General features: G+C 39.0%; 1 protein-coding gene across 6 annotated transcripts in view; it reads left to right on the plus strand.

Annotated features, from left to right (window-relative positions):
• The window catches only part of LOC102943831 (septin-2), a 92,690-nt gene that overhangs the window by 57,953 nt on the left and 7,201 nt on the right, over positions 1-27,536 (plus strand). For all 6 annotated transcript variants that reach the window (XM_043529828.1, XM_043529825.1, XM_007054938.4 and 3 more), the window contains exons 8-12: positions 3,339-3,440; positions 4,389-4,534; positions 6,723-6,806; positions 8,253-8,310; positions 19,133-19,225. In XM_043529828.1, the coding sequence (XP_043385763.1) occupies positions 3,339-3,440; positions 4,389-4,534; positions 6,723-6,806; positions 8,253-8,310; positions 19,133-19,201 (459 nt within the window). In that variant the 3' untranslated portion in view covers positions 19,202-19,225. The remainder of the gene's footprint in view (positions 1-3,338; positions 3,441-4,388; positions 4,535-6,722; positions 6,807-8,252; positions 8,311-19,132; positions 19,226-27,536) is intronic.

The raw sequence follows: 27,536 nt of genomic DNA on the forward strand, positions 1-27,536 counted from the left end.
AAACCATAAAATACAGTTTGTTTTTATTGCAATTCTTTTTCCTCCCAGGAAAGCACTAGGTTTAACAGCTATAATATATTCTAGCACCCCTTGTTGCTGGCTTTCCCTCTATTGTTTCAGCTGCATTTTTATCTCTCAAATCTCACTCCGGCTAAATGTGCTTTCTTTTTCCATGCATCTACGTAGAAGCAACAAACTGCAATACTGCTTCACCTATACCAGCTGTTCGTGTCTCATCGTTAGGGGATACTGTAAACTCCAATAAATTGTTGGGTTGCATTCTGCAAAACAGTACTAACCTCTAGATTGATATGGCTCCAAGCTAGTATCCCTTGCTGTTATATATATGTATTGTCTTCAGTTGAAATGAGGTTAAGGTTTCCCCATCAAAATGTTTTTCCTCTTAACTAGTTGCTCTGTTGTTGTGGACTTGAGCTAGTTTTGATTCTTAAAATGAAATTTACTTAAAATCCCCCTTCTAATAAAAAATAAATAAAATAATTGAAAGCTGTACTTCAATTTTTCTAAACTAACGTTACTTCCAAATTTGAAACCCAAGACATAACCCTTTAGATATTCAGATTCTGTTATTAAAATGTGGCATATAGTTTATTTGGCATATTTTTTTCTTCTAAAAGTGTAGAAGGTTGCAGGTATGGGGACCTTCATGTAGGTACTTCAGAGCGGCTGTGACTTCGGGTTCATTATATTTTACATTGAAAATGATGGTTTACACTCTGCACAGGAAGAAAAGATCCTAGGAATAGGGATGGTACATACACAAGGGTCACTCTTGTACGTGTTCCCTTAGCCCCCACCCTGGATTAACAAAAGGCTTAAAAGTCATTTAAACTTGGATTATACAAACTGTAGAATGGGAGAGTTTCTCCTATAACAGATTTATTGGGTACCATTATAACAGAAACTCATAGGAACAAATGATATTGATGCAGGCTCCATAGCAAGCTCGCTTGTGGACTCACTAGCTGCATCTATACTAGCTAATTTAGTACCTGTTTCAACACTGGTGCAGTTACATCAGTGCTAATTAAAGTGTAAGCACTTATGTGGACAGGACTTCAGTGCCTTTACCACTGTGTAGTGAAAACTTGCTTTCTTGATGTGGAGGCCTTAGCCTGGTCTACACTGGGGCTTTAACCATTGGAGTTGCACTGCTATTTTAAACAGACACTGACTTGCTAGTGTAGCTGCAGCCACTGGAATACCAGAGGGGTGGTTTCTACAGTCACAGTTCCTGGATTGTCTGGAGCATCCAAGATAACTTTGAAGATGGAATGCTGACTTTCCACCAAAGAGCTAAATGTTCTTTCCAGTGATGCTAAGAACAGCCACACTTCCTTTTATCTGAACAGAATCTCCTCAATGTTATAGAAGGAGGAAATTCTCATTTCAGGCTTTTTTTTTTAATAGTTTATAGGATCACAGTGGAAGTGTTCTCCTCTGTTTTGAAGGGAAAATTAAATAATATCACCTTTTGACACTGCCAGAGGTCTAGAGTTAAACTAGCTGTTTACCCCTGCAGTGATTTCATTAGGAAAAGTATGTATACAGAAGTACAGATTAGTGTTTGTTAATCCCAGACATTAGTTACAATAAGGAGAATTGTGTGAGGGTATCTTTCACTGTTAGAGGATTTTGAATTACTTTCTTTCTCCATTTTAAGTGGGACATGGACTTAATTACAGTTACAGATTAGGTGATATAAAACTTAGTTTAGCATTTGTTCCATTTTTGAATATATAGCATATAAAATATATAATGGATGCACACATTATGATCTGTGCTTGCTATTTTTTGAAGCTGTAAGTAATGAATATCTCCTCAAAATCCACTTCTGGTCCTTGCTTTTTACCATTGACTGTTACTTGTGTGTTGTCTGCTCCTGCTTCCCAGACAGAGGCAGGGCAGTACGTATACATTCCAACTGTGTTAATGATTTGCTTGTTCTATAGGTAATATTATTTTTATCTTCTTGCTGTCTCTTCAATACCCCTGTTCTTTGTTGGTGTTTAAGACCTATGTTTATCTTTGATTGTAAACTCTCTGAGGCAGGTGCCATGCCTCTCTTAATCTCGGTAAAGATGTATGCAAGAATATAGTGCTATTTTTTGTTAATAAGGTTAATATCCATAGCAAGTGATGAGTTCCAACTTTAGCATGTTAATAAACTGAATTCTTTGAAGTTAAGTTCAAATCCATTGATTAAGCGCCTGGTAACAGCAGGATGTTTTTTTTTTTTTTAATTAAAACTTCGAATTCAGTGAACTGTCACCATATAAACTACTGAATTTAGAAGCTATTTGAATCAGCTTGTTTACATTTAAGCTTAATTATTTTATTTGGGTGCCAGCATGATATAAACATACAGTAAAATGAGCTTGAGAATATCTCACCATGCACTTTGATGTCCCGAATCTAGATCTCCTTGAGTAATGGGGACATGGGTGGCAGAGCTGTCATTCATATTTAACCATTTGTAATTTTGTAGCCCTTGGCTTTTTAAAATTGTAAATAATTCCGTGAAAGTTAATTTCAGAAACTCTTTCAGTTTATTTCTGACACTCTGCATCAGTGTGTGTTTCCTACCCTGCTCAAAAAGAGAACCTGCATTAATTAACAAAGCCCTTCAGTGCTTTCAAGTATGGAGACATAATTTTGTCAGGCTAAAATGAAATTTGTGTGAGAAAGTCCTACAAAGCCTAATATGGATTTCCTCCAGACTTCTCAAGATTGTGTAATTATTTCCCAATTGTTAGTTTCCTATACCTCAAACTACTGCTCTCTAAATGGACACTTACCTATTTTTGTGCCGTCCTTCTTAAGCTATTTGTGGACTGAAAGTCCAGGTAGCCTCCATTTAGTGACGGGAGATAAAATGTGAAAATACAGTTTTAAGGTGGAGACTAGGTGGGTGAGGATATTACCTCACCCCCCTTGTCTCTCTTAATATCCTGGGACCACGGCTACAACAACACTGTATCACAATGGAAGTTTTAAGGTAGAAGCAGATTCCCAATGAAGCTAAAACAGTTTCAGGTAATCACCAGGTGGGTAAGTATACAAAACCAAAGACCAAATGTAAATTGTTTTAATGACTTACTTTGTTGCTTGGTCAAGCTATTTAAGAGTAGGAAACATACTCTGGATTTCCTATTCTGGGGATAAGAGAATTTGGATGGCAGACCTGTACATCAAAGATATCTACTTAAAACCTATAGTGGATCTCTAGCCAGATAGAAACTTGATTGTTATCTTTCTCTTTCCAATTTGTGCACCTCCTGTGGCCGCGTGCCCCCCCCCCCCCCCCAATTCTTCAGGTTCTGGATGAGATTGCTGAGCATGGCATTAGGATTTACCAGTTGCCTGATGCAGATTCTGATGAAGATGAGGAGTTCAAAGAACAGACCAGGGTTCTGAAGGTGAGTTCTTCACTTGATATTTGAAAAGACTGATCATTTTATTTTAACTAGTTCTTATAAAGCTACAGGATTCTTACAGATATTATATTCAGTTATAATGTATTTGTTGAAAATTTGTGACTTTATTCTCTCAGAACTGAATGATAGTCCTCCTTAGAACCAAATATTACATGAACTGCTTCCATGCAGCTATAGTAAAACACTTCAGTCTTGACCTTGCAAGTACTCCCTTTGATTCTAGTCTTGGATTCTCTGAAGTCCAATGGTGCTCGATTTTGACTTTTTAAAATGTAGGCAGATGTCCACTAGATGCTAGAATGAGATGCCAATCCTCTCTGACTTAATCCAGAATTTGAAATAAGATCAGAGGAGAGCGAGGCAAAGGTATCTGACTGACTGTCATACTTCACTTCTTGCCTCTCACAAAACTAAATCAGTAATGAAGATCTCAATGTATTTCAGTCACTCATGTCTGTGCTACAGGTATCATTGCATAAACACTTTACAGTGTGCCTTAAACTGTGAATGTCTCTAGCTATCTGTTATCCATCATCCTAACTCTCTATTCTGTTTTTCAACTGTAACTGGCAAATTTCCGTGGGCTATTTATGTCAGATGACAGGCCACGCCTGACCTGTGCTTCAACAAAAGCAAAAAGCTCCTAAAACAATAAGAGTTCTAACTGAAAACAAAAAACCCAACAACCTGTAAATAATTTTCCTTTACACAGGTGTGAAGACAAAACTGATCACAACAAGGTTACAGTTATTAATACTAAGGAATTATGTACAGCATAGGGTATAGGATTAGGCAGTGTTCTGTTCTCTGATGCTAACGGGTTTAGTCACATTGGTTTGGTAACTTTTTTTGTCTTTTCCCTTCAATACTGAAATGTATTTCTATGCTTCTCGAGAACTTACGTTGCTTTTGCTCTGTTGTCTCGTCTAGGCTAGCATTCCCTTTGCTGTTATTGGGTCCAACCAACTTATTGAGGTGAAAGGAAAAAAAATCCGAGGTCGCCTTTACCCTTGGGGAGTGGTTGAGGTTGAGAATCCAGAGCACAATGACTTCCTTAAATTGCGCACAATGCTGGTGTAAGTAAAGGCATGTGTTTAATCTTTGGCATTATGTATCTGTTGAATCAGGAGGTGCCCTTGATGGATTTTTTTTCATTTATGTACACAGACTTCATTTCATTCTAGCCATATTACTTTTGCTTTCTCTATTTTTGGATTCATTTGCCCATAGCAAGGAACAATGATGTACAAAATGCAGTCTGTACATTTAACTGTGTGATGATTACAAGTAAGTATATGTGATGACTTCTTTGCCGCTTACTTCCCTGTGATGGGTTTTTAAAAAAATGCTGTTTGTATTAACTTTAAGAGTTGATCGGTTATCTGTAGCATCCTTGCTTGGGCCTAATTAAGCTACTAGTAAAATTTGGAGCATAAAGAAAATTTTTCACAGGTCAAGACGGCTTATAGTATACCATGGAGTTTAAGTCTACTTAGACTGATGTTTCACTTTTTTGCTTCTTTCCATGCGGTGTAGTTTAAGGATGTTTTAAGATGTTCATTGGCATCTTTATAATACCTAAAGATTCCTGTAGCAGACGTAGACCATTGTCCTGCACATGGCTCCTTGGGTGTGCAAGTGTCCACCTGTGCAGAAGAGCTAGTGGGACTGAGGCCTAAGGGCCTCCAGGCTTTATCTCAGTACAAATTACAAATACGAATCATAGCCCATGACAGTGCGTTTGGATTTATCATTGTTAATATTGTCATTTTATAAAGGAATTGTTGCATCTGTTTAATTCAGATAGCATAATAATAGTATAACCACCCCCTCACCTCACTCCATGAATTATATGTCACCAAATGCTTTTTCACAAAGACTCTTGGCATAAGAGATTCTCTTATTTGATCATATTGTCATCATCTTAGATGGGCACTTATGGGGCTAAGGTCAATCCAAATTCATATTGGACATAACTAGCACTCTCTGCTCAGTGGAGGTCCAGTAATGGAATAGTGCAGGGCTATTGAAGGTATGCATTAAGTTGCTTTGGCATAGCTGCACATAAGGGGGAGCTTGCACATCACCTGCACTAGACAGGTCTGAAGCCAGTGTTGTTCTTCCCTTGCTTTCAGTGCTAAATTTGGTCAGAAAGCTTTTAAGTGTTTGTTGTCTTCAGTGAGAGAGTGGTCTACAGTTTGACTCACATTAGGCTGACAGCTATGCTGTTACATCTTTGTGATGAATGATGGCAGTGTGCTTTAAAATTAACCTGTTACAACTTCTTTCTTGTTTGGTAGCACTTACTTAGGAGTGTACTCATGGAGAATCATTCTCTCCTTTCTTCCCGTTCACTGATCTGTACTGCTGTGCTTAGTTTACTTCCACACCCTCAAAAACTCCACCCTTTTTTGCTGTGATTCACATTGTATAGTGTTCACTTGTATCACTCTGTCTTTTTACATCCCTCATGCGCTGATGGGTCAGAGTGTAACTTGTAAGTTTGAGGGTTTCTTTTAGGTAGAGTGTTGCAGCAGGAAGACGAAACTTTTCTCATTGATTTGTATTTTTAAAATACGCTAAAGATAGAGGTCAGGATAGACTAAGTCTTAAGCCCTGACAATCTAGAAAGTGCCACTTAAATACAGTAAACCCGATTTATGACTATACCTCGTATGTATAATTTAGCTATGTAACTTTTTTAAATGAAAGTTTATTATGGTAACTTTCTGTTACTGGAAATTCAGTTTCAGTGCAGAGTCCTGGTGCAATAAGTAGAGCCTCTGCTAGTCAGAGATCGCCCTCTGGTGGTCAGCTTTGATCTATGTTCTTCTGAGAGTTGAAAGTTCTTGGAGATTGCTAAGGAGCTCTACCTAGTCTGAAGTTATAAACTGTATTTTAGGACATAGTTTCTAAAATATCTCTTGAATACTAAACATAAGGCAAAGGCAAGGGTTACTACAATTTGGAGATTACTGCAAACAACTCCTCTGAAGTAGTGGACAATGATGGACAGCAGAATTTTTCTTGTTTTTGAAGGTAATTATCAGGAAGAGAGAAATTTAAGCCCCATTTAAAACAAAAAAACCATGGTGTGGGTATTAATGTTCCAGTTACTCTGTGGGTGGAGGACTTGGCCTTTGTTTCTATCTAGGATTTAGTCCCAAATAAATATAGTGATTTTTGTAATAGAAACCGTGAATTGAAGAGGGTGATTAACGGTTTGGCAAAAAGTGTAAAATATTATTCCTTTACCTGTTCCAGAACACACATGCAAGACCTGCAGGAAGTGACTCAAGATTTGCACTATGAGAACTTCCGATCAGAGAGATTAAAACGCACGGGCAAGTGAGTATGAGCTCCTTTGGGCTTTGCTTCTGTTGATTCTGTCATTTTTCACTTGTGCTATTGGACAGATTCTCTTTCCCTGCCATTCTCTCCCTTTAGATCACCATTCTTTTCTGAGATGCAGCACTGAAATGCACCATTAGAGAATTTCTGGAAATAACTTTAACAGGGATCATTTAATAAAGAATGACAGCTAGGTAAATACCACAGCTACAAATTACTGGCTTGGTTGGTTCCATTTGCGTACCCTTTCTCCTTCCTCCTCCCCTCATTTTTAATCTAAAAATGCGTAGAGAAACAGTGGATAGTAAATATGGTGGGGGTTTCCCCCCTTTAATAGTCCCTATAAAAATAATAAGCGTAAGGAACTGGGGTATTAAATGGAGACCCAGCCTGTGAAGCTCAGGATGGATGGTGTTTCACTTTTTAAGTGTAAGACTGACACATTGGCCAAGGGTTTGTGGAATGTATTTTCTTTAAGCTTTCTATTTTACTTTGCCTTGTTCAGTAATAATTGGATATACAGCTAGATAGACATGCTTAGCTTGAATAGACTTCCTTTCCACGTTTCCTTATTTCAGTTTAGCATGTTTCATTACCATTCTTTAATTAAACCCATTTGATATCACTTTCTTTATTTGTCATAAATTTTTGTGTCCTTCACAAGCTTCGTTTCTTTCTAGTATGAGGAACATATCTGTTGGCGTCGCATCTTCCTGATGACAGACAACCTATTCCTCTCCCAGCTTTACTTTGAAATGCTTATTAATTACCAAACATTTATTTTCAAAAAGAAAGAAAATTGACATCATTGTATCTATGCCATAGCTTTGTTTTATTACTGCAGTGGTACCATGGAGGGATGGCAAAGAAAATGTCTCAATTGCAGTAAATGAAAGAACAAGGCATGAGAGTGCAGGAAACATCTTTTATGAAACAGTAGGAGAAAGAGAAGATGGGAGTGAGAAATCTAGTTGGGAAGAAATTTGAAGGAGCTAGACAATATAATGTGCTGCTTAGTATAGCTTCTTAAAGCAACAAGACTTTCTCATCCATTCCCTTGTAAGAAAGCATGCAGTCAATCTTGTTCTCTCTGTATGGCCCAAACTGTCAGCCTTGAATCTGTTCTCAGAGATTGTGTGTACTTTTTCTCTTCCATGTCTGTCTTATGCTTTCCTTTTCCATGCCTACACTGTATGATGTGTAAAAAGAAGAGGACGACTTGTGGCACCTTAGAGACTAACAAATTTATTTGAGCATAAGCTTTCGTGAGCAACAGCTCACTTCAGAATGCATCCGATGAAGTGAGCTGTAGCTCACGAAAGCTTATGCTCAAATAAATTTGTTAGTCTCTAAGGTGCCACAAGTTGTCCTCTTCTTTTTGCGGATACAGACTAACACGGCGGCTACTCTGAAACCTGTATGATGTATGTTTGTGTTTGGTAGGCCTGTTGAAGAAGAAGTTGTAGACAAGGATAGAATCCTCCAGCAGAAAGAGGCTGAGGTAAGGATGCATTGTAACAAATTTCTCTTTTGATTCATTACAAAACCTGTAATTAAATGATACATATATCTGTATCTGTATGATATATCAGTAGAGATCTCCTACTATAGGAAAAATTAGTATTTGTGCAGTAAAACAGTGAAATTGAATATTTAGACTGGCTGCAGAATAGTTTTCTCTCCTGATTTCTGCACTTCAGGTCATCTAATGGCCATGGGCAAAAGACTTTAAGGGTTTAGTTTTGAAGAATGTGGGGGACCTAAATGCAAATTAATTGCATTTTGCGCATTTACTTGTATATTGTGTGTACTGTGTACACAATTCCTTGCTTGCAGGTGCATATCTTGCATTTGCAACTGAAGTGTTTATTTTCTTAAAATATGATCTCTGCTTTTTGGTTAAACACTCAGACTCATTTACTTGTGATAGCTCTGTTTGTTTCTTTCAAATAAGACTTCAGGATAGATAGTTGACAGTTAAGATTACTATTCTAAATGAGATGCATGTTATCCCAGAGTGTGTGGTCTGTACAAACATATTTAAAATAAATGCACCCCTTGTACCTTCTGTAATGCTGACTGCAATGACTTGAGAGCATGAGTACCAACCTCCGGGCAGAATGTTAGGAACCATGGCACAAATCCCAACTTGGGTTATGAACTCTATGCGTAGATTTCACTAACCAATTATTAAGGGTAAGCTCCTCAGGCACTATAATAACCTAACCACGGAGTATGCAATGTTGTTGTAGCCATGTTAATCCCAGGATATGAGAGACAAGGTGGGTGAAGTAATATCTTTTATTGGACCAATTTCTGTTGGTGAGAGAGACGAGCTTTAACAGAGCTCTTCTTCAAACTCGAAAGTTGGTCTCTCTCACCAACAGAAGCTGGTCCAATAAAAGATATTACCTCATGCACTTCATCTCTCTAAACATGGAGACTCACAGTCTCCTTGGGTCTGTCTTGCCACCCAGGTGAACATACCTTTGTGATAGTTGGTCCCTTACACCAAGGAACACAGCAATATTCTTGTTACTTTCAGATTACTCCCAGTCCCAAAGGACTAGTCTCTTGTCCCAGGTCATTTGCACCTTAGATCTCAGACCAAAGACCACTTCTGTGGCCAATCCTATAATAAACTATATAAAGATTTAATAAATAGGGAAAGGAAATTTGTTATTTGCAAGGGTAAAGCAGGTAAACATTAGTACACAAATGACTTACAATCTTAAATTTTTGGTTATGGATAGAGTTTATGGATAATAAAAGCTTCTATGACCTTTAGGGCTTACCCAAGTAAAGGAGCTGGGGATTTCTTGCTTATGCCTAGAAAAACCTTGCTCCCTGGAGCTCAGGCAGCATAGAGATAGCAAATTCCTTTTGTTTGGGGGTTTTTATCCCCCTCTTGCCATGTACTCTGACCTGCAAATTCAGCTGATGGGAGGAATCCACTTCCATGACTCAGCTTCATGGGGGGCAGAGCAACAAATGTCTTTTGTCCCCTTTAACATCCTACAATAGCCTGTCTGGTGCCGATGAACCTTTCCTGCTGGGAAGGACGTAACATCTTCTGTTGAAGATCAGCCCTTTGTACTCATTAATGTCTTTCTCCTGTCTGGTGATTTACACAGTCGCAGAGGCTTACAATACAACCACTCAAATATTACCTTACAATATGGGCTACAGATGTTATAAATGAGATTAATGCATGCAGCAACTCACAAGCATTCAATAAAATCTAAATAGTAAACACAGTAATTCTAATTCTAATGCCTATTTTAACAACATTAATGTGTAGGTGAGCCAGACTGATGCCAGCTATGTATTTGGCAGAGTTCAATTGAGACACAGGGACCTTGGCATAAGCAGGCACCTGGTCTGCCAATGTCAGACCTTGTTGCTTCACACAGAATAATTATTATTGATCTTAGATCTTACATTATAACATAAAAATCATTTCTAAAAGAGTGCGGGAGAAAAGACCATCGGTCAAGGCTTAGCAACTCTGAGGAAAGATGGAGACACCTACTTTACCTGAACACACCTGGATGAGTCAGGTAAAGTGTCATATAGGCTGTACCCATCAGTTTCCATACTCCTACAGTTTGGTCTCTGATCCCTTACTTTTATGTCTTCCATTTTTACTCTTGTTAAGCTTCACCTTAAAAAAAATCACGTATGCAACTATATTGCTGGTTATTTTCTTTTATTCCAGTCACTTCAGAGAATGAGAGTGTCGAATCAGTAATTGTTGTTTTGGTGTGAAATTGATGTTTATTTAGGTCTTAAAATTTCCAGCATATAGATGTAGCATTGAATCAGAACTCTTGACACCAGAGACTGTTGGCACAGTATTTAAGTTCAAGTACTACAGCCATATAATTGGTCATTTTATTGGGACATGGAGGTGTTTCACTAACAATCTTTCAGAGAGCAGCATTCATTTACTCAATGCAGTTTGGCCCCAGGTCACAGTGTGTGAATGGAAGAAAGTCGTGATTAAAAGGGAGCAGAGCTAATAGAGACTAGTTTCAGGCCAGATTAAAGATAGCAACTCTATAAATGGTTGGATGCATATTTCTGCGACCAGAGGCAGTCTCAGGACTTCTACATGCAGCTGGAAGTCCATGAAATGCTAATATTTCAGTCTCCATGTTTCCATCTTTCTTTATAGCATGCCTGTTAAGACTGAATCCTGTTACCTGCCTTACTGTCTTCTCTGGATGTTTAAAGACTTCCTTTTGGGGGAAATCTCCCATGGTTTCACTACCAATTGTGGTGGTGGTGGTGGTGGGAACACTGCTGAAGATGGGACTCCAGTGTTTTTTCCACAATATTATTTCAGTATGGTGTTAAAAACATCATTATAAACCTGTGTTCTGTCAGTGCTAGCACTTTCACTGGTGGAGCTGCATTGGTGATGGTAACATTTCTCCAAGAACAATGTACATAAATTAACTGCATCCTGTTTACTGATTACCAGACTCAGGAACAATAGGCTAACATGGTGACTGCTTTGAAAGTATCAAGAACATCATTTGACAGTGTTTTTCCTATTACGTTTAGAGGTTTAGATTTAGAGAGAGGTTAAGTGACTAGTATTTCTACTTGTTTGCCTGTATGTATGTGGCCAAAGAGATGATGAAGACTTTAAAGTTCTTGGAGGACAATCTCTAAAAGTTCTCAGTGGGACTAATAACCTCTACATAACTACTGTTAAGGTTGTGAAGGATTAGGTTGAAACTTGAAAAAAGAAATAGATTTAAACGTCTACTGTCTGCTGTCCCTTAAAACAGTGGTTTTCAAACTGTGGGTCGTGATCCAGTAGTGGGTCGCGGAATGTAAGGTGCTGGGTTGCGGCAGCTTTGGTCAGTACTGCCGACCGGAGTGTTAAAAGTCCTGTCGGTGGTGCTGCCTGGCTAAGGCAGACTAGTCCCTACCTGTTCTGACACTGCGTTGCGCCCTGGAAGCGTCCAGCAGCAAGTCTGGCTGTTAGGCGAGGGGGCCACGGGGCTCCGCGTGCTTCACCCGCCCTGAGCGCTGGCTCCACACTCCCATTGTCTGGGGCGGTGCTTGTGGGCGAGAGCCTCGGGGAGCCTCTTGTTGTGCCTCCGCCTAGGAGCCGGACTTACTGCTGGCTGCTTCCGGGGCGCAGCGTGGTCCGCGGTGCAAGGGCAGGCAGGAAGCGTGCCTTAACACCCCTGCTGTGCCGCTGACTGGGAGCCCCTGGGGTAACCCTGCGCCCCAAATCCCCAGCTCTGAACCGCCCCAAACCCAGAGCCCCTTCCTGCATCCCAAATGCCTCATCCCTGGCCCCCCCCAGAGCTCTGACCCCCTCCCGCACCCCTGCCCCAGCCCTGAGCCCCCACAAACCCGGAGCCCCCTCCTGTACCCAAAAACCCCTCATACCTGGCCACACCCCGCAGCCCTCACCCCCCGGACCCCCACCCCCTCTGCCCCAGCTCTGAGCCCCTCCCACACCCCAAATCCCTCATCCCCAGCTCCATTGGGTGTGGGCATCAACAAATTTTCTTCAACTGGGTCGCCAGAAAAAAAGTTTGAAAACCACTGCCGTAAAAGATCAAGAGGCTTTGCTGAGTCTTCTGTAGATAAGCTGGTATGAAATCTCTTCATCGCCAAGGCAGTCTGAGATTCAGGTTGGGGAGGACTGTGCGGGGGGAAAGAGGTGCAGAGGAAATGGGCTTACATTCCTTGGCCTTTGCTGAGAAAACAAACAGTCATTTCCCCTTCTGTTTTGCATTCCGATCAGTAACTGTGCTTGAAGTTCTGTTTACAGTTCTGCAGGGTTTACATAACCCCAGAGGGAATGAAGGTTTGGGGATGTGCCAGGATCATCATTATCAAGGCATGATTTTTGCTAAATAATGATCCTTTATTATATCAGAAGACATGTTCCTCGGCCAATTTGAGTCATTAATCTCTAAAATAGATTCTTCAGCCAAATTACAAGACCATTTTTGACATGTATAGATTTAATTTTGCTTTTCTGCAGACAGTTGAGTTGTTTTTTCTGTCAGTCTCCAAGTGTTAATGAACTGGTTTTATGAGGGAAGGGAGTGGAGAGAAGAAAGTAACGGTGTTTGCTTTCCTTTCTGTAAATATATTACAGTACAAATTATTTGTTGTGACTTTTTGCTATTAACAGCCCCAATAGCTTTTCCAATAAAAGTGTGGTGGAGACTAACTTGGAGCAACTTATCCTGTTATGTCACATTCTGAAATGATTCCCTTGTTAATGAGAATGAGAAGCATAAAGGGTAAAACTTTCAAAAATATCTGAGGCACTTTTGAAATTGACACTTAGGCCCTGTTCATTGAGGCATCAGGGGGCATGGATTCTATCCCTAATTCTGCAACTAACTCATCGTAAGACTGTAGGCAGTTCACTTTGCTTCTCTCTGCCTTAGTTTTCCCACCTGTCAAATAACACACACTATTATTTCAAAGGCTTTTGAAATCCTTAGGTGAAAGATGGTATGCGAATGTAAATTACTTATTCAAAGTAATGCTGGCCTGCAGTAAATTGAACACCCTGTAATACTTAACACTCACAATTGGATTAGTTCTTCTTTGTTTTCCCCTGTTGGCCTTGCCTAGCTTTCTGATTTGTCTCTGTTCCTTGATCTCCCAGTGTGTCATCAGATAATAAGGGTACAGTGTGAGAAATACACCACAAAGGGGCAGTCTTCTCCATTTTCTTGGCCCCATTCTGACAGACATCCCAGTGCCTGATAACTCTATGTAAACTCATTTTACCATATTTATATATTCAGTAAGATGCAAGTATTTTGGGAAGTATTTAATGTTTGCATGAAAAGGCTAACATGACAGTTGATGAAGGTCTAAAGACCGTAGATAAAAGTATCCTTAAAGTGTGATACCTTTTTCTTTGGTAAGCTATAGTCCTTCTGCAGTGGTAAGAGGAAGTAGTACTAAATTCAGTCTTATACTTTTCTCTGTGGAGTGAAATAGCTTTTATCCTTGGAGAACAGGATGAAAAGAAAACCATCAGGAAAAAAAAAACCTGATTAGCAGTGCCAGTCCTGTGGAGAATAGAATGATGATGTTGACATAATCTTTGAACAATATATTTTGCCTTTTAAAAAGTTACTTGTTGAAACCAGTTTAACAGTCATAGTTCCAAGTAAGAAATGATACTCGCTGCCCGTAAAGTGCAGTGGCTGTGAACACAGTGACTTGTCTTATTTTATAAATGTCGTATTTATAATTCCAGAGAGTCCCATAAGCAAAACATTTCTCTTGATGGAAATCCTTTTTTGCAATATAATTATTTGAGTGGAGCATATTTTTCTTGGCCTTACTTAACAGGATTAGTTGCACTCTTTGGTATTGAAGGTATTTTTAACAAACGCAGCGAATATCGTGGGAACATCTTGAAGCTACTGAAGGTCCACAGTCTTAAGTTCTATTTCTTCATATTATTTTCTTCCTACAGCCCCCTTCTCATCTGAATTTTATTGTTAAGAGGGACCTGGCTATTTGTTTGAAAAATGAACTGTCTTACTGGAAAGTGAACGTTGCTGAGTTCTTACCATTCCTTTTTCTCTTCCATCTGTGGGGCCGTTGCCTAAGCATTACTCAAGCAAGAGTCTGCAGTGTGCAAGGCTCTGGCTGGTTTTGTGTTCTAGCCAAAACATGCAGTAATGGGAATAATCAACCATGTAATACAAAGTTGTATCAATGTCTATACTCTCTTAACTCTCATGTGAAATGTCTGATTCCTCTCCATGTTATTGTTGCACTGCCATCAAGAATAATGTGACACTTTGAGCTAAATTCAGCCATAGTGTGAGGAGCTCTTTCTCAAGTAAAGTAGATGGAGTTTACACAAAGGCTAAGTTTGGGCCTTTGACTTCTGCTTTTTGGGCATTGTCAGGAACTGTGTTTCTAGAGGATTTCCAAACATGTTCCTCCTTTTTGCCTTTTTTTGCCCTTGATTTGCCTCTCCTCTTTGGGGTTTGGTGTTACAGCATCCGTTCTTCTCTTGGGGGTGAATGTGTGCTCCCTGCATAGCATGTCAGTGCTGCTTCTGCTTCAGCAAGAGATTTGCTGCAACGTCAAATGAGATCAGAGTATGCTGCCTCTCACTCCATGCCAAGATAGGGAGTAACAGACTAGATATGAAGCTTGAACTGTGGTGTCTTGAGTGCTCTCATCTTGAAGCAACAGGAGGAAAAGTGTGTGTGTTGTATACACAATACACTGGTTGCTCATTTACTTTCCCTCTCCTCATAAGAATGAAAAGAAGTCCACTTAAAACTGTACCATTCAGGAGTGGTTCTTTCATTCTCGCCTCACTCATAAAGATAAATGGCGTAAGAGACTGAGCATCACTTATTTGTGTATAATATAGGTCAGCTCATTCTCCCTGGATCTTATGTGCTGTGTCATTGCTAAATTAATGGATTGAAATGATCTTGTCAGCTTCCAGACAATGGTGCAAATGGACACCACTCTCTCCAGTGACTGCAACCTGCTTGAAAGGGTGTGTTAAATGTACCGTAATCCCCTGTCCATAACATAAAAACTGCCTTTATATAATCAATCATCTAAAAAAAAAAAATACATTATGCCTGGAAGAAATTATTTGCTACATCTCTGCAGTCTTTTTTTTCCCTAATGCAGCTATCCTAGAGATGAGGAATAGTATGAATTGTTGGTAACCTGGAGTCATTATCGGATTTTGGAAAGTGATCAGTATATGTAAATATGATTCTGTTTTAGTTAATAGAAAAGTCTACTTGAACTATATTTCCATACTGAAAAATATCCTTATATATGGAACTCTTCATCAGGAGTATAATACTTAGCAGCGTTTCAAGCAACAATTAACTGTTCCCCACATACTAATACCCTTGCTCCTGTCCTTCCACACACTCTCCTCCTTATCCACCCCCCAGTGTAGTTCAGCTATTAGATCTCTTTTCAGTGAGTATTTATACAGCCAGATTTCAGGTCTCGATATCCATCAGTGCTCCATTGAAATATTGTACGTTCTTCATGTAGAAAGTGCTGTAGTACATCAGATACTTGTCATTTTGGTCAGAGTCTGTAACTTTTGCAGGGAGGAGGAATCTCTTATACCACAGTCTCAGAAAAGGAAGTTAGTCTGCAGACCAAGAAGCAGCTCTCCAAGAAGAGCAGAGCTGTGCTTTCTAAATACAGTTGCACTGGCTGCATTTGGTGGTGTCTTACCCTTATTTTTGTGTTTGGCCAGTTTGTTTCAGCAAAAGGAAATTGCCCACTTATCTTCACACTATACTAACTGGTGTAGGACGCACAATTATATAGAATCATAGAATATCAGGGTTGGAAGGGACCTCAGGAGGTCATCTAGTCCAACCCCCTGCTCAAAGCAGGACCAATCCCCAATTTTTGCCCCAGATCCCTAAATGGCCCCCTCAAGGACTGAACTCACAACCCTGGCTTTAGCAGGCCAATGCTCAAACCACTGAGCTATCCCTCCCCCCATATGGTTAACTTAATGGGCATTGAATGCTAAGGAAGCTCCTAATGTTAAATAACACTAATGTGGTTTTGCAACCTTGCCATTAGTTAATCTGTGCATCTATATAGTATGTGGGGGTAGTACCTCATATCTAGAAAATGCATTACTGTACTTAATCTCTAGATCTCAAAATACTTTATGAAAGTGCGTGAGGAAAATCCTTCTCTTAGGGAAACTGAGGCAAAAGAGGTTAAGCAAAGAGGTTTAGTTTAAATCTTTGGAAGAACTTTAAAAAAACAAAAATCCTTTTCTGTGCTGAGCCTTGGCATGCCAAATCTGTCACCATTGTTATACTGCCTTACTCATGCTGGCAAGGTTCTGGGGTGAATGAGAAGGAATTATCTGCTTTGTGAGGTTTATGAAGTAATATAGAGAGTGTGTCTTCAAAAGCTTTATTTTGAGGCCTTGGGCGGGATAGTTTGGTTTAATCAATCTTTAAGCATTTTGTCTTCCCTTTTCTACCAACTCTTTTGGGTTTTTATTTTGTTATAGTGGCTACTTCTCTCTCATCCATTAGGCTTATCCCAGTTTTAATTATTGTCCTTCAGGTTCTATAGCAGCCAGGTACATAATGATAGATGTTATGTATAAAAAAAACAAACAAACCCAAGCCTGCTGATGCTACTGTAAAGACAGCAGTAAAGATTTAGGACTATTTGTGCTAACTTGCATGTGCCTGTCTCTATTGGTGTTGATGGCTTCAAGCAAACAGCTGGCAAAAACAAAATAAAATTAACTTACTCAATTACACATTTGTTTATTCAAGAAAAAGGTAACTTTTTAAAAAAATCATGTTTTTCACGACAGGTTGGTGGTAACACTGTATTTTTAGCATTTTCTTGACTCATCTGTGTTGACAATCTCTGATCAAAGGTGTATATACGTGTGAAGTATTATTACAGTTCTAAATGTTTGACTAGGTGATGTAGGTAGATATGAGATATATTCATCTATTACAGAATTTCATCACTGACTTCACATTTCTTCTCATTTTACATCTGAATGTGCTTTAATGCTGTACAGTTCAGATGGGAAACTCCTTTTCTCAGGTTACCTCAGCTATATTCCTTCATGTTCTTTCCCTATTCCTCTGTCCCCTATCTAAGGTCAGACAAAATAAAGTAATATGTGTCTCTGGAACTGTAACTCTTTTCTGATCTGGTTACCTGCTTTGTGTAGACAAATAGAATCCATTATTGCTCAGCCCCAAATGCTGAGGATCAGGTGGGTATTTATAGAACCTCCCACATATGATTCACTCATTCATGTAAAATAACTGTTCTCTAGTTAATGTTTTGCTTTTGTATTCATGCTAGACATTTTTTAATGTTTCATTTTTTCAGACTGCATTACATTATTTTAAACTAAAACATGATTAATAACCAATGAAACTTTTTTTTTACATTATCCCTTAATATTGTAACTATAACATTCCTACAGAGTAATCAGTAAAGAACAAAAGCATGACTACTTTTTGGGGAGGGAGAAATGGTTAGAACAAAACTTTCTTTTCTTTCCCACAAAATAAATTAAACCCATATTCTCAGATTAGCATTCTTAAATTAAAATAGTATCTGGCGACAGTGCATTATCATTGTTGCCATTGTTTAATGGAACATTGGTGTTCTGCCTACCATAGCAAAAAAATAAGACTACTGCTCTAAAATCTAATTTGTTTGGTTTATAAGCACTCTGTGGCTTCAAGTTTACAATAAATCTAGGTATAACTTACATGCAAATTGTAAAAGGCCGGATTTTTTTCAAAATCATAAGAGCACAAAATGCATATACAACTGGATGCCCCATTTGTATGTGCAATTTTCTTGACTGCAGATACAAATGTGCAACTGGCCATTTGTGAGTTCAGATAGCAGATTTGTGGGTACAGTTGTAATTGTATGCAATTTTTGAAAATTGGGCTCATAAGGTCTGTTCCTTGTATTAAAATTAATGTTAAAAAGAAAAATAAACAGGATTTAAAAAGAAATGATCTTACATAATAGATCGCCAACTTGCTTTCTCATGGGATAGAAACTACAAATCAGTGTCTCTAAAAAGATGAAAACATTCAAATCAAACTAGTTATTTCCAAGAAAATGTTGAATACATAAAATTAAAACATTGGTGGCTAATATGTTTAGGCTTTCCTTTTCTTTCTCTATAGATTTCATTGAGCATCTTTTTATTTTGCACTTGAAACAGTTTTTTCAGCAGGGTTGGCTAATGCTTCTCAAATTTTGGGGCGTTATCCAATTAATCAAACCAAACAGCAACTTCAAAATCACCATTGCCTTTCTGGCATTATGGGCTAAGTACTTGTACTGGAACAAACAAAGCTGATTTACCAGAAATGCACCTCTATACGCAAAAAGGAAAGGAGGGTGTTTTCCTCTATTTTGTTATATCTGTGTGCTAATTTGCAAGTCTGCAAATGTGCTTCTGAAAGATCTTGGTTTCCACACTCTCATGGTCAAGATTCTCATGTAGCTTGCTGACCTGAAATGTGTCTCTGATATGATCCTGACTTCACACTCTGGACCAAAAGGATCTTTGACTGGGACACATCAGTAAGAAATGGACCATGTAATTAAACACTAAATTGTAATATAGGGTGGGAAAGAAACTGGGTCCCTTTCTCCACCAAGGAAGGAAAGGATTCACAACTTTCTGTATATCTGGGTATTTTCCCCATTAGTTACAGGGAAAGAATGAGCCTGAGCTGTCCAAAGTCTGCGAGTAAAAGGTGGTGTGTTTTTTTTTTTCTTCACAGCTGCGTCGCATGCAGGAAATGATTGCACAGATGCAAGCCCAGATGAGGATGAAGCCTGGGGATGAGTGAGATGCTGAACATGTGGCTAACAAGGTACATTTTTTGTTTTGTTTTGTTTTATGTAGCTATTATTCTCTTCGTTAAAATCCTGTACCATGCTTCATTGATTTGCTAGAAAGTGAAATCTTTGGTAACTTCCTCAAATTGACTTTAGTAAACACTGGGCTTTGGATTTGCCTTTACAAGGAGTCTGTTTCTACAGCTCCTGGCACATTGTGGGTGTTGTCAGAAACAAATTAATAACCAGCAAAGAGCTTCAGTTACCAAACCGAAGAAGAGGTGTAATGGACGATTTGGGCTGATATAACTGATTTGCATACTGGTTGTCCAGCTACTATAATGGGCCATCCTGATAATCACTACAAAAGGTTTATTTTCTCCTGCTGATAATAGCCCACCTTAACTGGTTACTCTCGTTATAGTGGGTATGGCAACACCCATTTTTTCATGTTCTCTGTGTGTGTGTGTGTGTGTATATCTTCCTACTGTATTTTCTACTGCATGCATCCGATGAAGTGGGTTTTAGCCCACGAAAGCTTATGCTCAAATAAATTTGTTAGTCTCTAAGCTGCCACAAATACTCCTAATTCTTTTTGCTGATACAGACTAACATGGCTACCCCTCTGAAACCAGCCTCTATAGTTAGTCTAGATCATTTAACTTCCTGTTTTGGGCTATTATCTGTAAGAAACTAAATTGCATACAGCCCTTTTTTCATTTTCACTGTAAAGAGTGAATGGTGTCTGTCAGATTGGTCCACTGAACTGAGTAAGTCATTTAGTGGAATCCAGTCACGTGAATTTTTCTGGGATCTCCCTCCTCTCAGATGGTGGTTTCTGATTCTGATAATATCGCCTCTGAAACTCCAGTGCTCCTTTCAACAGTCTGTATATATATTGTGCTGCCTTTGCCTTCAAATCAAAACTAAATCTTTTCAAGGTGTGTCAGTAAATGAAGAAAAGTATGCATATCAGTGTGAGATTCATTTCTAGATTTGCTAAATATTATACAGAAACCACCCATTAATCACAGCAGAGAATACACAAATTATCCAGCAGCTCATTTTATCTGAGACACTTTGCTGCTTGCTCTAGAAGCTAGTCTGTGAATTAGATTTGCATCTTGGCTGACCTGATCTCTTCACCCGTTACATCTCTTCACTGCAATGCCTGCTGGTGTGCACAATAGCCAGTAGGGAGGCTTTTTCCCACCATACAGCAGTAGCATGAAGTGTTTCAGTCCTGTTCTCTTCAGACGATAAAACCTCAGAGGGCCATAGCTTGTTTCCAGCCCTCTGCTCTATTCTGGTTGCATATATCCGTCTTCAGCAGGAGTAGCTGATTTGGCTTCAGTTTGCCCTCCGTTCAGGTGTCTGTAGTTTCCTGTGGCATTTCCCCCTGCTTGTCTCTCTCAAATATTATAATTGTTTGAAGTGTTGTAGCCATGTTGGTCCCAGGATATGAGAGAGAGACAAGGTAGGTGAGGTAATATCTTTTATTGGACCAGAAGTTGGTTCAATAAAAGATATTACCTCACCTACCTTGTCTCTCAAGTATTATAATGCAAGACTTTACTGAGGTAAGTCAAGATTGCAGACGCTTACCAGTATGAGTGCATATTTCCTTTCAAGAATGTTACTGGCTGATACTTTAACATCACTTTCTGGAGTAAGTAGAGTTAATAACTGTGGTAACTTGCTTATATGGAAAAGTAAGTATAGCCATCATCCTGTATAAGCAGCCTGCTTAATAAACTGACAGTGTTTGCAAAGTGTTAGAGGAAAAAATAGTGGACAAATCAAACTTGTTTACTGGATGCGTACTTTCTTGATGTCAGAGTCTACATATGGTATATTAGTCCCTGGGGCCAGCATTCAAAGCTTGCAAGCGCTCAAGGGGAATCACTTTTTATTGTAAATCCCTGTGTTTTCTTCAGGATACAGAAAGCATAGTTCTTAAATACAAGAATAAAAAATAGAAACATATGAGGAGCCTTGTTCCTGTTGTTTGATACTTCATTTTAATGCTCCAGTTTTGATTTGCTGGGTTGCTGGAATGTAAAGCCTGAATAAAATGGATTATATTATCCCTTCTGACCTTGTGACAGCTGCCAACATTCCAGGCCTAAAATAAGGAGATTTTTGTTGCCTTTACTTGAACCTTCACTTTTCCTGTTTACATTTAAAAAAACCCAACAACCCTAGAACTTCTTAAAATTAAGCCTCGAAAAGGAGTAAACTTGTCCACTGGGCCCCTATTAAAGAAGACAAAGTTCTACTGGTATATACACCATGTTCCCTGATGAAAGCCATATTAAAAAAAAAAAAGTAAATTAAAAAAAAAAAAAATCAAACTCAGGTCTTTTTCACCCTGTCACAATTCCAAATTCCCAGCAAATGGATAAGCCTTCACAACTGAGACCAGACTGACCGTGTCTCCTCACCTCTATATTAAAATACATAGTCCCAGAATTGAAAGACTAAACACTCAGGAAATTTCTTGTGGTTGACCATACTGTGTATACAGTAGCAATGACTCACTATTAGTCTTCTGCATACATAGACAGTAGCTGGTAACGTTATGGGGTTTTTTAAATGCTGTAGTTTGAATCAGAGGTGGTTCTGAGGTCCTGGGAAATTAATGGTAGCCCTTTTTTGGTATGTCCAAACCCTTTGATTTTTTATTTTTTTTTAAATGAGACAGGTATTTTCATAGGAAATATTTTGAAAGTACTACTACTCACCTTGCCAAAGAACCCAATCCTTGTTGATAATTGCAGATTACATATTTACACAGTCACCTATAGAAATCACTATATAAAATCACACACAGAATCTAGCAAAATTCTTTCCTAATTGTTGCCTGCAAAGCACACTTGAACACTGTGTGCACACAAGAATATCCAAACATTTTACTTTGATCCCAGTGCTCAGACACTGGCCCAGCTATGAAATTCAGTAGCTGAGAGCTGGCAGAATGCAATACTTTGAACACTGGTTGTCTAATAATGGGACTAAGTTCTCTCTGGTTCAGAAATCCCATATCCAGCTCTGCCATAAGTAGCTTTTTAAAAATTGGAGCAGGGTTTATCCCAGGTCAAGTTTGGAACCATGGACACATGGGCAAACAAAGGTCTGGACATGATGGTATGTGTCTGGGTACAAAGTCTTTTTGTGGGTGCTTTGCATTACTCACTGAAATACAGCCTCCCCTAAGTATCTGAATTACTCACAGACCAAAGGACTAATGCTGTGAACTGTCATCTCACATCATTTTCATTTTGATGCAGAATAAAAACCTGAGAACTAGACCATTTCAGTTTCCTCCTATAAATGTCATCCCAGCAATACCTGTAAAATAGATTAGTAATAGGAAAGGATAGTTTCTAATGAAATATTTGTATAAACATGCTAAATCTATCCTAAAACATTTGAAAACCACAGAAATACTGGGATTGAACACATTTTGAGAAATGGATTTGGCTGAGAAATGCTGTGGCTGTGAGGTGCATGTTATCTATAGGTCTCACCATTTCTTAAGCCTCTGTCTAGACAGGGGTCTTGTCAAAACCAGATCACCAGTCATACCATGTTCTGAATAGAATTTTGACGATTCCTCAGTTTTTCCCTTCAAGATGCTCATACTGTTCTTCCATATGGAACAGATCCTCAGCTAGTGTAAATTGTCATAGCTCTGTTGACTAAACCAGACAACTGACATGGGATCCTGTTGTCACTTTGGAGAGGGCACAAGAGCTTGGGCCCGTCCCTCTCTTTAGAGGTTGAACATTCATTTACTCCTCAGGAGTACTTGCACCAATAACTCCCAGAACAGTCCCCCGTGTACCTTTAAATGGAACAAAGCATATTCAAAATTGATAGAGAATAATTGAAAACAAAGGTGGAGCTTCAATGCTGTGTAACTAGGTCTAAGGTTTCTTATCAGTTGAACAGAATTTCTTGTATTATTGGTGAAGATCTTGCATCCTGAACTTAGCCACGTGTTTTTCTTTGGTTTTGCTGAGGTAATGAATCTCTACAAAGCCAGGCTTTATTGCAGAGGTGGGGAGGGCACTTAAACACTAACTGGAAGACTTTTGAAAATATATGGAATGAGGGGGACACGGAATAGGTGGGGATTATAGACAGGAAGGAATGAACTGTGTAGAGCCTTGAAAGGGGATGGGTAGATCAAGTCTGATATGGAAGAGTGGAAATCTGTGAAGAGATTGGAAAGGAGGTGATGGTGGAGGAGACATAATCAGCAATGAAGGAGGAAGACGTTCTTGAAAGCAGTGATAACCAATACGTGCACATTTCATGATCTGTTCCAGATCTGTGGGAACTGTTGTTTTTTCTGCTCTCCTCTGATGATTAAAGGGTCTTAGAGAGAGCAGCCCCACCAAATGTGCGTGGGCTGCTTTGTGCACATGCCGGGCTGCTGCCTTTTCACTTTCAGCTTTGCTGTTACAGCTATAGTAAATGCCTTCTTGCAAGTTCAGGCGAAGTATGTGTATGTGAGCACCTTCCTACTCACAGAACTGTGCCTAAGTGGTGGTGACAGGCTAATGGATGAGTCCAGTGCAACTGGCCATGAACAAAACAGTTACCCTCATGAGTGTAGTCAAATATACAAAGTATATAAACTGGAAACGTATTTTCTCTTAATTTCTGTTACAGTTGGTGTTTGTATGTGAAGTACGTACAAAATTTTCAAGCAAAAATAATTTTCCTTCTAAAATACAGGAAAATATGGTGTCACTAAATACAAAAGCTGTCTTCATTCTTGTGTTTTGAGGATTTAAGCAAGAGATTTGGAGTGTGGGAATAATTAACCAAAAAACTAAACCAGACTTAGCTTTCTTTGGCAGGTCAGCAGGCACAATGTATGTATTTGCAAAGTTTCTTCTAACCTGTTAGATTAGAAGGTATACTATCAGAGTTAGTGCCAGTCTCTAAATCTGCCTTTCTCAGATGAATAACTTGTACAAGATGATGAGGTTTTTTTTAGCTGAAAATGATTGCGGGTAGGTGGTGGAATTTTTTTCTCCTCAAAGCAGAGAACTCAGCTCTCTGTCTGTTTTCCCCCTTCTCATTCCTGCAGATCTGGATTGCCATTATCTTTCACTCCATTGTCCTGGATAGCTTCAGGGTGGTGTTGGGACAAAGGCAATATAAAATAAATATAGACAGACGGAAATATATTCAGTAAGACTGACATCTTGTTCCTATAACAGCTGTAGAAAATGTTGAAAAGTTTTTAGCATAGCTGGCCATTTCCATGATTGCCTAGAGAGTTGTTAACAAAGTTGCATGTTTTGTGTTTACACTGTTCATGTTCCTGACAAGCATAATACAAAAGAAAGGAAGTAAGTAGCTAGTTCCTAATGGATAACATGATGATTTAAAAAAAAAAAAAAAAAAAAAAAAGCTCTGTACTGTCATAGCAACCAGCCTTATAAAGTGGTATTGTGAGATGCCAAATTGATGTGATGAGAAATGTCATCTGAGGAAGAATGTAGCATGCTGTAGTTTTGGCAGATGAAATGTGAAGCTTAGGGAATGTAAAGCTTAGGCAAATTTTTAGTTTTTGGAACAACCACCTGGCACAGCTTGGGATGTTTTTTTTAGCTAGAATAGATGGGCTGCACCATTCTCCCATTTCTTTGGCTTTTCTAGATTCTGAGTGTCAAGTCAGTCTGTCAGCACCACAGCTTCTGTTCAGTGTGTTGCAGTTTTTCTTGCAGAGGGGAGGCTGCAGCTTAAAACTTTCATTCTCCCCTAACCAGTGAGAGAAAAGCTGTCACTCCGAAACACTGAACTCTATGCTGGTGTTCATATTAGTCTCTAAGGTGCCACAAGTACTCATTTTCCTTTGAGGCATTGTAGATGGTGGATGGACCTTGCCGCTAGCTTGCATAGAAAGGTCTTGTCAGTGATCTTAAAAACTTTAGCCAGGGGTATGGAGGCTGGTGTGCTTTCACTAGTTTATAATGCGCAGTAACTCACGGTGTTCAAATGAGACAGTGTGATCAAGTGATTAGAGCAGGGTTGGGGTAGGGGAGTTCTGTCATTGCCTTACTCTGACGTTGGGCAAATCATTTACTCTCTCTGCCTTATTTTACCCACTATGCTTACCTGGCCAAGGCTGTTAAGGCTAGTGTTTGTAAAATGGTAAACTTCTTGTATGAAAAGGCACTCTATGCATGGAAAGTGCTATAATTCTTGAAATAGTGCTCTGTTCAGCCAAAATATGAATAGTGCCCCATAGCCCCTTATCCATCCAGAATGCCCTGGATTGATAGATTGTCTCTTGAATGTTGTTAGGAATATAGTCCAAGCACCACTTATCCTTTTTATTCTAATCCTGGTTCTTCCACAGTCTCCCTTATGGAATGTCAACCCAGCAAAGAAAAACCTGCAGCTGGCCTGTGCCAGCCTGCTTGGGGATGTTTTATTGCTGTGTAGACTTCTGGGACCTCCAGAGTGCTAGAGTCTGGTTCAGCCCAAGCCCAGAAGTCTACACAGCAATAAAACAGCCCCACAGGCCAAGATCTGCAAGCCCAAGTTGGTTGGCACAGGCCAGCCATGGTCTTTTTTTGCTGTGTAGACATGCCCTTAGTGGCCTTGGGTGAATCACTTAGCTTCTGTCAGTTTTCCCCTGGGAGTAATGCAACACCTTGTAAAGGTGGTGGTTTTCAAAGCACTGTATATAAAAATTATTCTTCACTAAGTGCTAAGAAAGTCATTTTTGACTGGTGTCTTTCCTCTTGTTCTGTAGAACTTTATTTGGCTTTTAATCCACTCCTTCTGTATGCTGAGTTCCCAGGAATTCAGTGCTTCTTCAGGGCCTACTTCTCTGGGGAATTCTGCAACAGCAAAGGGCATTCTACAATTCCCTACACTATATTGTGTACCAGGAGTTATACGACTCCAAGATCCCGCGCTCTTCAAAATTCCATTCCTGTCAAATCTTATCTGTCAGTGCTGTTATGGCTAAACAGTAGGGGTAGAAATGGAAAAACACACTATGTGACAACCCTAAATGTTATCTGTCTAATGTAGTGTTTCATTTTTATTTTTTAAAAAGTAGAGGATTCAGTTAACCATTTGGAAAACTTCTGTAGGCTGACCGAAAAAGTTTCATACTAGTTGGTGGTATAAAACAAAATGCCTAAGACACAACTCTGCAAGACAGGAGGTTTTGAAGTGCTGGACTTATTTCTTTGAGTGAAAATAAGCTCAGCATGATGAGTGAAATGTCTGGAATGATGATGAAAAATGATGGGATAAATTCCCAACAGTGCAGATGCATTCCTATGTAATCATTTCATATGACACACCCTGTATCTCAGCATCAGCTGTTCTGTCAGTTAACACATAAATGAAAGTTGGCTTCGTTCGCTAAGTGATCCCACAGCAGAAAGATTATCCATTGTATCAGATAATTTTTGTGTGTTACAAAGGCAGATTATTTTATCTTAAACATTGGGTTGTGTTTTTCATTAGTTCCTTTTGAGAAATCTTGACAGATTTTGTGTATGTGCATAATATTATAAATTTGAATTAAAATAACTAGGGCTGTCAAGCGATTGGGAAAAAAAATCGTGATTAATTGCACTGCTAAACAATAATGGAATACCATTTATTTAAATATTTTGGATGTTTTCTACATTTTCAAATATATTGATTTTCAGTTATAACACAGAATACAAAGTGTACAGTGCTTACTTTATATTTATTTTTGATTACAAGTATTTGCACTGTAAAAAAACAAAAGTAATAGTATTTTTCAATTCATGTAATTCAAGTACTGTAGTGCAATCTCTTTATCATGAAAGTTGAACTTACAAATGTAGAATTACGTAAAAAAAAAACCTGCATTCAAAAATAAAACAATGTAAAACTTTAGAGCCTACAAGTCCACTCAGTCCTATTTCTTGTTGAGCCAGTCGCTCAGACAAACAAGTTTGTTTGCATTTGCAGGATAAAATGCCTCCCGCTTCTTGTTTACAATGTCACCTGAAAGTGAGAACAGGTGTTCACATGGTACTATTGTAGCCGACGTTGCAAGATATTTACATGCCAGATGCGCTAAAGATTCATATGTCCCTTCATGCTTCAACCACCATTCCAGAGGACAGCTGATGATGGGTTCTGTTCGATAACAGTCCAAAGCAGTGCGGACCGATGCATGTTTGTTTTCATCGTCTGAGTCAAATGTCACCAGCAGAAGGTTGATTTTCTTTTTTTGGTGGTTCGGATTCTGTAGTTTCCGCATTGGAGTGTAGCTCTTTTAAGACTTCTGAAAGCATGCTCCACACCTCGTCCCTCTCAGATTTTGGA

Source organism: Chelonia mydas, chromosome 15 (assembly GCF_015237465.2).
Source record: "Chelonia mydas isolate rCheMyd1 chromosome 15, rCheMyd1.pri.v2, whole genome shotgun sequence".
In the NCBI taxonomy this organism is placed as follows: domain Eukaryota; kingdom Metazoa; phylum Chordata; order Testudines; family Cheloniidae; genus Chelonia; species Chelonia mydas.